Source organism: Takifugu flavidus, chromosome 7, assembly GCF_003711565.1.
Source record: "Takifugu flavidus isolate HTHZ2018 chromosome 7, ASM371156v2, whole genome shotgun sequence".
In the NCBI taxonomy this organism is placed as follows: Eukaryota; Metazoa; Chordata; class Actinopteri; order Tetraodontiformes; family Tetraodontidae; genus Takifugu; species Takifugu flavidus.
Genome location: NC_079526.1, coordinates 7,630,935 through 7,642,471, shown reverse-complemented (window position 1 = coordinate 7,642,471; position 11,537 = coordinate 7,630,935). Strand labels below are relative to the sequence as shown.

The 11,537-nt window shown below is 46.6% G+C and overlaps 1 protein-coding gene across 3 annotated transcripts; it reads right to left on the bottom strand.

The window, feature by feature from the left end:
- Positions 1–2,415: 2,415 nt before the first annotated feature.
- Positions 2,416–11,235, bottom strand: mier2 (mesoderm induction early response 1, family member 2). 3 transcript variants are annotated; one of them, XM_057038825.1, is made up of 13 exons: positions 10,961–11,235; positions 9,571–9,730; positions 8,276–8,389; positions 8,088–8,199; positions 7,261–7,346; positions 7,047–7,116; positions 6,828–6,979; positions 6,433–6,514; positions 5,560–5,651; positions 5,343–5,473; positions 5,064–5,197; positions 4,547–4,644; positions 4,059–4,317 (listed from the first exon to the last, which is right to left on the bottom strand). In XM_057038825.1, exons 2-12 carry the CDS (start codon positions 9,673–9,675, stop codon positions 4,589–4,591), a joined length of 1,134 nt encoding a protein of 377 aa, XP_056894805.1. In that variant the 5' UTR covers positions 9,676–9,730; positions 10,961–11,235; the 3' UTR covers positions 4,059–4,317; positions 4,547–4,588. The 3 variants fall into 3 exon arrangements, with proteins under 3 accessions (XP_056894803.1, XP_056894804.1, XP_056894805.1); XM_057038823.1 differs by lacking the exon at positions 4,547–4,644 and having other exon boundaries at positions 2,416–4,317; XM_057038824.1 differs by lacking the exons at positions 4,547–4,644; positions 10,961–11,235 and adding an exon at positions 10,649–10,799 and having other exon boundaries at positions 2,416–4,317.
- Positions 11,236–11,537: the final 302 nt, after the last annotated feature.

Here is an 11,537-nt window from a genome sequence, read left to right as displayed (position 1 = left end):
AAGTCCCACCTCCCAACTTCCTCGTCTGGCTCCTCTCTGGCGATGACACCCGCGCCAGGATCTAGTTTACGCACCGCAGCGCACAGACGCAGAGAGAACGCAGATCGATCATTTCAGCTTTTAAATCATTTTCTGATGAGGTAACTCAAACACTGTTCCGATGGAGGTAAGAGGCGCCTGAGAGGAAGAGACAAATATCCCTGTCAGGTTAAACATACTCCCGAGGCATGAAGCCCAAGGAGCTGAGAGCTGTGAAGTGAATGGCTGTCATTACGCTTGACCCCAGTGTGTGACGTCACCAGAGCTGAATGAAGAACAATAATCAGGCGGCCTTTAGATGGCCTTTAATTCAATACTAATATTCTCTCACATATGAGAGCTCTCCACGATGTCATCCCATCATGCACTTCAGGGTCAACAGGAAGGCGGCACCAGGCCAACACCGGATCACTTCTCAGTTCACCTCTGGGTTAGATCGACAGCAACACAGGAGGAAGGCAAACAGGTGACTAATAAGATGAAAACACAACAATCTCAGTCATAACTCAACAACACCCACAAAAGACTAAAACCACTTCAAACAAAGACTCCTTTACCCCAAGCAGAGATTAAGCTTCCACCTACAGAGCAGCACAGAAGACACACACACACACACACACCCACACACGCCCACATGTTTTCTTCCCAAACACAATTAGTTCAGCACCTGTCTTCAGCACATAATCCGGCAGATCTGTCCTGGAGCATCTCTGGAGCTCCCTTTGCAAGCAGACTTAGAAACACAAACAGAAGACACTCCTGCAGCATCCAGATGAAGAGCTCAGGAAGACCAGGAGCAGGATATAAAACTGGTTTTCCTCTGCCCTCTCCTGGTCAAACTTCCTTCAGCAGTCACCCAGGATTTTGATTAAATTACCACAATCGGCGAGTTAGACAGACCAGTTCATCTGAGAGCTGAGGATTCGGGCCTGGGTGTTCAGACAGAGGTCAGGCAGGGTCGGGGTCTTTGTATTCTGGCTTTTTCAGTTCATATTTGGAACAAACAGCTGCCTGGATGTGTGTCCAGCTCTTGTTCCGAGCTTGTTTTCGGTTGAACCAGCAGATTAGAGAGATACAAACACAGTGGAGAGTTCAGCGCTGCTCTGTCCATCTGTTGTAAAAAACAACAACAACAACAAATAATTCAAATTATTTTTCACCATTAGAATTGTGTCTCCTTTTAATCAGCATGAAGAGCAGGAAGCCAGAAGAGATAGGACAGTTGGACACAACACGTCAGCCATTTCCTGCCCCCAACACACACACACACACACACACACACAACACACACACACACACACACACACACACACACACACACACACACACACACACAAAAATTCGGTTGTGTCAGAAGTTAAAACAGTTGAAACAAAGTCAACAAAGACTAAAATCAAATCTGGAATGTTATTATGAAAATAACACTTCTGTCTTTGGAAAACTTATTAAAAATATATTTTTGATGGTGTGCCAAGATGCAGATTGTGACTGACATCTAAGTAAGGGCCTAAAATAATAGCTTAAAAGCACATGTAGCATTAGTTCCCACGTCAGTAAAGGTTTCACAGGAATAAATGATAATCGTCAGCGCTGATCTGAGTCGGACAGACATTTTTATAATTCTTAATTAAATGATGAATCCGCCTCACTGTTTGATTAAAAGACTTCAGTGGTGCCGCATCTAAAGAACTGCTCGATCGTGTCTACTGTATACATGCAGGGATGATGGTTTAAGGAGGAATAACCACCAGGAGAGGAATAACAAAGACATTCCTGTGGATTAATGAGAGCCACGTATTTATGAACACACGCTAAAAACATACCCTACCCGCGGTGTGTACGTTTTCGTGTGTTTTGAGTTGATAACAGCTTTGCGCTGTCAGAGCAGGATAATCGTTTCCCCTTGGTGTCAGCAGGGGGCGCTGAAGAGTGTGACAAAAGGACAACGGAGATCAAACACACTAAAATAACTTTTTCTGCAGTTTCTCCTTTGCTTGATCTCTGACAATTATGTTGGAACCTCGTTTTAATTTAGGATTAAGTAGTAAATCTTTAAGAACAGTGGTTTTAAAATGGCTACCAACCTGTAGGAACAAAACTGCAGCACAAACAAGATATGAACACGTTTGTACAGTAGCTCTGAACCTCACCTGGATAATCTAATTTTAACGTCCAGAAAGCTCCCAGCTGAAAAACAAAGGACTTAACTTTCAACCCCAGTTCCTTTATGATCTTAGAATTTGCACAAAAGCTTTTGGTATAATAAAAAAATGATCTTTATATCTTTAATGTCCTTAAGAATTTTGTCTTTCCTTTATATGCCTTTCTGTTTTACTGATGATGGTATTAGTTACTTGATAATCATTAACAATAGGATTCCTTCCAAGCTCATTTTAATAAATCTTTTTACAAAATATATTTATAACCAGAACAGAAGTGGTACAATACGCTGCTAAAAACAGAAAGTAAAAGTGAGGTCTGCTGATTCAGGACTGAGCAGAACCAGTCGTGACTTTACAGGAAGAACCCGCGTGTTTACAGGAACACAAGTTGGCAGAAATACATACAGACATGCAACCTTTGGCTTCATGTTTATGAATTAATTAGTCCTAAATTTGATGTTTTAACACTGAATTTGTTTCGATGCTCCAGTTTAAGCGAATGAGTCGACATGGTAACCACCTGCTGGAGCTGTGCAGACTGTCTGCTCTGACCTTATCGTGACCCCGGGTCAAGGCCATGTCGAACCAACTGGACAACAAACTGGGGAAACAGGGAATAGACACAATTTCTTAGGCTCCACAAGAGCAAATACACAGGTGATTAACAGCAGAAACACTGAGGATTGACAGAAAACCACCAGATGAGGGAACTCGTTCAAGGCAGCAAGTTCAGCTTTTATGTTTCAAGTCCTGTTTGATCTTATTTTTTAGCTGAGAAATAGAGGAATAGAGAAATTTCTTTCCTCCATTTTCTAACATTCTAACAGCATGTAAACCTCTACATCCCAACTAGAATTAATCCCCTTTATCACAGGGATGTCTACGTCTTTGATATTTCAGACAATTATGGCCAAACTCTTGCAAAATGTAGCTTTAAAATAAATAACACTAATTTCAAACTCTGTGGGCACAGTAGCAACAAACTGAGGTTAAAAACAGTCAATCAGATGTAGATTGTAAAGTGAATGTTCAGAGAAAAATGACATTATTCAACGAAGCAGTTGGGACCAACGCACGATCGTCAACACGGCACCTTTGTTCAGGCCTTCGCTGACTGGCTGCGCTAAGCTAACGGATGCCCGAGTTTAAGCACACGTTTGTCACACGTGTATGTTTTAATCTGCATATCAGGGAGGTTTTTAATGGATGAGATCAGAAAGCAGGATGAAGAGGGAGTTCATCATTGAACCTCAGCGAGCGTTCAGTCTTCAGAGGACAGAGGGGGTGAGGGGCTGGGGGACAGTCTGCTGCTCCGCGCTCTTCAGAGACAGCTCTCGCAGCAGCACAAGTGTGGACAGAACATGTAAAGGACCTCATTCGGCTCGTGCTGGAGAGCTGGGGAGTTGCAGTCGAGCGTTTTAATCTTGATAAATAAAAACAACAGAATAAAGATCGATCACCGATCTCTCGTGACAAAAAGAGGGGCTGCTGGCCGCTCGCACCGGCTTTGTGTTGTGGTCACAGCAGCAACACATGATCAACATGTCACAGTCATATGTTCAATGTTTCACATGGACAAGCCCCACCCCCCCGGCACAGGAAGTAGGTCTGTTTCATTGAGTTAAATAAATGCACTTTTTCCTGGTTCCAGAGTACCAGCGTTCCGTTCATCTCCTTCATTGTGTGACAGAGTGGGGGTGCTGGACGGGAGACGGCTGCGTCAGGCCACCGAAGGCCTGGAAGTGTGACGCCAGGACAGCGGACGAGGGGGGTGAAGCAGGTGGAGACAGTCTAAATTCCACTTGTAGTTCATGAGAGTCGGTCGCGTCCACCGTCGTACCACAGTCCCGCCGCTCCGGGACAAAACGTCCAGCAGGCGTGTCCAGCTGATAGAAGCAGGAGCCCGGGAAGCAAAGACAGTGGTTGTTGTGGCAGGATTGGATCGGACTCCCGATAGTCCAGTGGGAGCACTGAGGGGAGGGCGGAGATTGGAGCTCGAATGGAGCTGAGGGACAATGCAGGTCCGAGCCAGGATCCTGCAGGTCGTCCACAGGCGAGAAGGAGAAAGGACAGCCATCGCCACATGTGTCTGATGGCACGGTCGCCAGCTCACCATCTGGACAGATGTGGAGGAGTTCAACACAGACATGAGCAAAAAAAGCCTTAAAACACTCTTCAAGATTTAAAGTTCAGGCTTTTTGGCTCAATACCAAAGAAGGAAAAGCTGAAATTTGCAATTTTCCTATACAGTTTTTAACAAAAATCAAAGGTAGGTGGAATTTAAAAAAAGCACAATTCAAACTTCCTGTTAACGAGCACATTAGTGAACTCTACTTCCTCTTTACCTGCAGGCCCAGTCTGCTGCCTGCGGCCTGCCTGGACCCAGATCACGGCTTTAAGAGAAAGCGGGGGGTTCGTCTGCGGCGAGGACGGCCCTCCTCCTCTGGATGGCAACAGGTGCGCATGCACACACAAGCACCCGCACACATGCAAGCATGCATGAGCAGACACCACAACATACATACATACATACATACATACATACATACATACATACATAAAGCGAGAAAATAAAACATGAAGGAGGCAAAACACAACATAATGTAAAAATAAAAAAATCAATTCACTGGACACAATGAAATCTGACACGTGTGAAACATGATGGGATGTGTGTAAATGGGCTGCATACGGGACAAAGAGTGAAAAATGGCTCCCACTGCCTCTTTTGCCATGTTCTTTGGATGTAGAACGACAGTGTATCCTTAAAACCGGCTTTATGTGACGTGGGACTGTTAACTACAAGATCTGCTGCCTTATAACAAACTTTTGCTTCAAGGTTCCACCCAACAGCTCCATGTTTACCTCGTCTGTCCAGGTCCAGGCTCGACTGTGGAGGTAACGGTGACTCCGGCTGCCCCGAACTCTGAGACAGCAGGTCTGAAGAATTATTACTTCCATCCAGCTCTCCCAGCTCCCCGTACTGATCGCCATAGTCCCTGAACACAACACAACAGTTTATCGGTCAACAAACTACCACAGATGGAATTATCCAGAGATTTATGGTAAAGCAGGCTAATATTGGTGATCAGCCCACTGAGCGGGTGGATTGTGTCGATCATTCCTCCTCTCAGCAACACTCACGTGTTTCCGGGCTGCAGGCTGAATTTCTTCCTGGTCACCCTGGTGGCCTGAAGGGTAAAGTGCTCGTGACGCTCAGACTTCTTCCACATGTAGTAATACTCCACGCACTCCCCGACCGAGCGCGTGCGTACCTGACGGGGAGGGATACGACAGCTGCTGCGAAGGCGGTTCGAATCAAATCAAGCTACGCCGGCGCAGCGGCGCGCTGGAATCTCACCTTATTGGCCTGAATGAGGTGGAAGTTTTTGCCGTAAACTCGATAGCCGTGCTCAAAGTTCCTGCACTCTTCCTCACTCCAAGCACACAAATCTGACAGGAAAACCAGAGTATTTTAGCATCACAGTTAAAAGAATGAGTCGAAGGTTGAGGCTGGAACAGACAGAGAGACCGTTTACGTGGCCATAAAAATCTGATTATCAGATTAATGAAGGTATCAGATTATTCACGTGGTGGTGTGAACAGCATAATGTGATATGTACCATCGTTTTTTGGACAACAGCAGTTATCTGGTTGTGAGAAATCAGATTATCACACCTGGCTTTCTTCCCAATACTCTGTCTTCAGGCCTGTCTACTCATTAATCTGATTATTCGATCTTTTACATCAAAGTACTGTATGTGTAAAAAAACTAATGTAGAAAATGGAGCAGGTGACAAAAGACAACAAATGTGGTGTGTGAAGAAAGGAGAGCACCAGTGTGTAGCCTGCTTTGGAGGTCTATGAGCTACCACACCGCTAATGCTTGGCATCGCCGTGTTCAACAGGAAGTCCTGTGTCACTATATACATACTCCCAAAGGAAGTAGATAAACTGATGGAAACATTTAAAGCTTTTCAGTTCTAAACTTGTCAGATCTCATTATAAAGTGATCCCATTATTTCTAGTTATTGGAGTCAGCTAAACAGACTCGGTCATGTTCCGTCACTCCCACAGACCAGTTTAGAGGAGGATCTTTAAAATAAACCATCAACTAATGTTAAATGGTTTTATTTCAGAAATACCTTATTCATACTCATTAGTGTCACAATGTTAGTGGATTGTAACAGAACGTTAGATGGGGATGAGTAAATATAGACAGAAAGACTCTCACCGCTAAACACTTTCACATTGAAGCGCAATCGTCTCAGAGCTTCTTCTGCATTAAAGTTGCATTTCACCAGTTCATACAGTGCCTGAGGATAAAAGGAGGATTAAAAGTGAGGCTTCCACTGCCCTTCATGCTCAGAATAGCAGGGTCATTGGCTGCGTTTTGTTGTTACCAGACTAGTCTATTTACGCTGATATCAGTCTGATATCATATTAGTGTCTTTGGCGACACTGTCAATATTTGCAGAGAAGTGATTCTACTGCACAGGTCTAAAACTGTCCGCCTGTCTTCAGAGTGCTTCAGGCATCAATGAACTGGACGACAGTCAGTCTAACTAACCTGTTGGCATCAGTTTACCGTGACTCACACAGGCTTCATTTAACTAGTCGTCTCCGTACCTGTTCATTGTCTCGTACAGCGTCCCCCGGTGTTTGTGTGCCTGCCGCCCCCTGCTGGTCACACTGTTTCTGCACGTAAAGCAGGAACTCTTCCACTTCTTTTCCTGGCAGGACACCAGGCCTCCACAGCAGTTGGTCTTCAAAGCAGAAGTCTAGAAGAACAAAGAGAAAGAGACCAGCAGAAATGCCATGAAGACGTTGAACCTTGAAGTCTCTTACCTCTCTCCTGATAGATGTAGGAACCCAGTGGAGGGATCTTCGCTTGATACTTTGAGCCAACCATGATCTCCTTTAAAAAAAATTTAAAAAAAGCAAAACGAAAGTGAGTGTAAAAACAGATTGTTTCTGGACTCTGAAGTTGACATGAAAATAAAATGACATGTCACGTGTATGGGGTCATTTTACTGTCCCTACAATATTTTTACCATCCTACCTTGTGCTCTTCATTGGAGGGGGAGCAGGCATCATCCGAGTCCTCGTCTGACGAGCTGCCCGTGCCTGTGTCTTTGTCTTTTTCACCTGGGGGACGAAGATTAGGAGGAACAGATAAATAGAAAATAGAAAATAGAAAATCTACTGATGAAATTGTGGCTCGACAACAAAATGCTAAAACTGCCGATCTCCGATCAGAGCTAATATGTGAACACCATCGCAGCAACTGGTGTTGTGGCTCACGGAGGCCTGCAGCCACTCCTGATGGACTGGTCCTCCCCATAGTATAAGAAAACCTACACAGCACCAGTAACTCACTGGTCCAACTGGACCTTTTGTTCCACAGCTTCATCGAGCTGCGTGGTGCTGGGCCGCGAGGTCCACCTGAAGGATGTGTGATTTCACCCCACCCTCCTGATGGCTGTTTCTGACAGTTTAGTAGGGAATAGTAAAACAAACAAAAAAAACAAACTGTAGCCTGATGGAGAATTGCACAGCTCTGCCAGTTTCTCCTCTCTCAGGAGAAGACACTGGTCCGCCTCCTGTCTACGTCCTCGCCCAGCTCTCTTTGAGTCCTGACCCACCTCCTGATTTCTGCTCTACTTTCCAGGGATTGAGCGCTGTTGGAGCTACACATACAACGACACCCTCCCAGAGAAACTGACAGGGGGGGGTCTACACCACCAGGAGTGACCTGTTCCACGTCGATAGCTGGAAGTCTCATAAGGTTTTATCAGCTCTGATTAATGAAGCAGTATCCCAACAAAGATGTGATAAAAAACAAATGAAGCAGCTAATGCCATTAACAGGGTGAGGGTGCAGCCGTACTGGGGGGGTGCTGGAGCACATCAGAACCATTTGATGTGACTGAGGGGGTCAGATCATCCACAGATGAGTCCTCTTCCTCCTGCCCAGCAAACAGATCCTCAGACATCTGATCCTAGAAGCACAGCACAGCAAGTCAGCCAATGAACAGAATCCTCGTGAGACGTCTGTGTCATCGCGGTGGATCTCACCTTGTCCAGTGTCATGTTCGGCAGGTCGGCAGCCATGCGGCCGGCGTCCTTCTCTGAACCGGGCCCCGTGTAGCTGTACAGGGCCAGCATCTCCTCCAAAGAAAGCTCACCGGCCTAGAGGGCGATGGAGGAAGACCAGAGAAGACCAGCTCACATCTGAAAGATCAGCGCTCTCAACTTCCCCCTTTTGCCTAAATAGGCCTTTTTGTGGCATCTTAAACCTTTTCTAAACCAAACAACTTCATACAAAACACAACAGACCAATGTTAAATGTCTCCTTCTTTGGATCTTTGGAGCTCCAACCCAGAGAAATCTGCTCTGAAAAGCTTTCCTGACACATGGCAACGCTAGCACTTGTTTTCTTTCTAATCAATTGTCCTCCAAGGAGGCATGATGGAGCAGCGTGATTTAATTCTGGCAAACGTTTACGGTAATCAATAAGCTGGTCATAACCGATCAACGCTCTACTCCACTAAACTGGACAGGTGAAGGCAAGAAAGAGATGCTTTTCCCTCTTCTACGTCTGCTTCTGGACGGACAGACATCTGTCTCCAGTAACGGGGACCCCTGGATTACAGCCCAATACCAATCCCCTTGGAGAAGAAACTGATCGGGTAATGTGTTAACAACTAAGACCAGCGGGTGAAAGATCCCCAAAATATCAAAAATGTCAGGGGTCAAAGGTCAAGGTCAGTACAGTCTTAACAATCACCCCTCACTTGGACATATTGTCAACCCAGACTAAAGGATACCGCAGCCTCGTGAAGGTAAATGTGACATATCAGGAATGTCTAAAATCAGACCCTCGTCCAGCCCCCTGGCTGCCCTGGACCGGCCTCCGAGACATTACTATGAAACTAATGGGACACACACGCACGTCAAACACCCGTCACACCTTAAATTTAAGGTGCCGGAGTCAGCTGCTGTGTCCCAAGACTCAGGATTACAGTTCGATCGTACTGGGAAAAAAATCCATTCAGAAAAATATTATTTCGACCAACTGCACTCTTACAGCTTCAGGCCCAGCCAGGCTTCCAGGTTTCTAGGCTTCCTGAAGAGGCCTCAAGAAGAGGTAGAGCTGGGTCACCGGATCCTAAATGAATTTGAGCTCTGATCTAAAACAACTGTTGTGTTGGACTCTTTCGTTGAACAGGAAACCCACCTGCACTGTCCTGGTATCACCTGTTGCTGATATCTACTCAAACACTCTTTTCCCTCATCTGCTGCTAAGCAAGTTAGCAGGATCTACCTCTTTAACGGGAACAGTAATAATTCATGGGAGAACCTGGACGTACAGTGTGGGGCCCTGCTGCCATCTTCATAAGGAGAAAGTTCTCCTCCAGTTCCTGTGTGGACTGCTCCTGTGACTCCAGCTGAGGGTCTTCATCTCTGTACCGCATCCACTCTCCACTAGACCACAACCACCACGCTTGTGTTCCAGCATAGTTTCTCCACCTAAACACAAACACACATTATTACCGGTGGTACAGAACCCCCCCCGAAGCATATGGAGTGCATTAAAACCTGGCAGGATAGCTCTCCTGTACCGGCAGCCTCTCACAGAGGCCTAATGAGAGCCCAAATTGTTCCAATCAGGATATAGCTGGCCACCACAGGTGGCCCAGAATTGTGCCCGTATATGTGAGACAAAACCGGACTTAAGACCTGATTCTGAAGAAAGAGACGGTGTGAACAGACAGCCGGTGTTTTAGCAAAAGGGAGAAGGTCCTGCAAAGTTCTCCTCTATCTCAGCAGTTCGGGTCACGCGGCAGCAGCACCAAGTAATGGCCAACCCGCCTGGTCCAATTAGACATCAGCCCGACCTCTGAAGAAAAGGCTCAAACGATAGCGCAAAGCACCGGACTCAATCCAGCAACCCCGTTTAAAAACGACACTTTTTGCAGAACAATTCAGGAACTAAATAAGTTTTTGTTGTTGTTTGTTTGTTCATATAAGCTAAATGCCAGCGGCTTTGGCGAGCCAAGGCCCTCTGTGAGTCCAATGGAGAGGTGGAAAAAACTTCTACAAGGGTGGAGGTCAGGCAGAAGGTGGGTGTGAACCATCCCGGCCGAGTCACACACAGCAAAAAGCACACAGATAATTCCACAACATCACAAATTCCTGCCATTCCTCGGCGACCCTGCTGCAAAAGTGGAAAGGGGGCGGCCAGAGAGGGGTCCTCGCAGCCCACCGGGCGCTGTCTGTCTGTCTGACCAGGGGCGCTTTCCTGTGACTTGGTGCTGAACGTGTCTTCCTCTCGCACAAGAAGGAAATAAACTAGTTCTCCTCCTTTCGAAAGAGCCGAGCGGAGTTTGGCCGCCGCCGAGTCGTGACATCCCTCCCAACTTTTCCTCCCCCCTCAGCGGGGCGCACCTGAAATACTTCAGCACCACCGTGTCGAGAGACGGGCCGGGCTCCTATTGTTTCCCCGGCTTTACTATCACGACAGCAGGCTCTTTAAAAGCCGAGAACGCGGAGACGGGCGATACGCCGGAGAGCCCAGGCTGCCTTTCTGCCCCCGCTTTCCGCCTCCAAAGCTCGCCTTAGCCCGACTTCAGCCGCCGTTCGCCGGCCGGAGGAGCCGCCGGCGGCCGCGTGTCGGCACGCGAAGTGCCGCAAGTCAGGAACCGGGCCCAGTTTCTACAACATTTCGGGTCGTTACCTTCCTCGTTTTCGCACACTTACCTCCGCCATTCCGTTTCTGCGCAAGCGGACTGTTGCCCGGATGTTGTAGAGCTGCTCTTCTGCACAGCAGCTCCGTTTATTACCGCAAACGTGCAGAGCCCCAGTTCGATCTGCCCGGCTCATTTAAGAAGAATTCTGCTGTTTTGGCCCTGCGCTTACACGGTCATTGTTATTAGGCTATAATCAGTTATTAAATCAAGCTCCCGTTTCTGTATTTCTAAAACCAGTTATGAAGAAGTTGGAACTTCAAACTTTTTAAAAACACTATTATTCTTCCCTTCACTTTCTTTTTCTTTCTTTCTTTCTTTCTTTCTTTCTTTCTTTTTTTTACATGTCAGTGCTTATACATTTTTACCCTGCAAGTGTTGCTGAACTGGCATGTTGGAGGTTGTGAGTTGTGGACTTTGTGCAGAAGGTGTGAATGTGGGAGGGGGGAGGACGTGGTCCAAACAGATAAAGCTATATGGTTCTGTTGTCGGCTGTCAGCACTGCCCAGATAGAGAAGCCAGTGTTATGCATGTGTGTCTGCAGCATATGTGGTCAGGTCATATTGCCTGACCACAAGTCATCATCACAT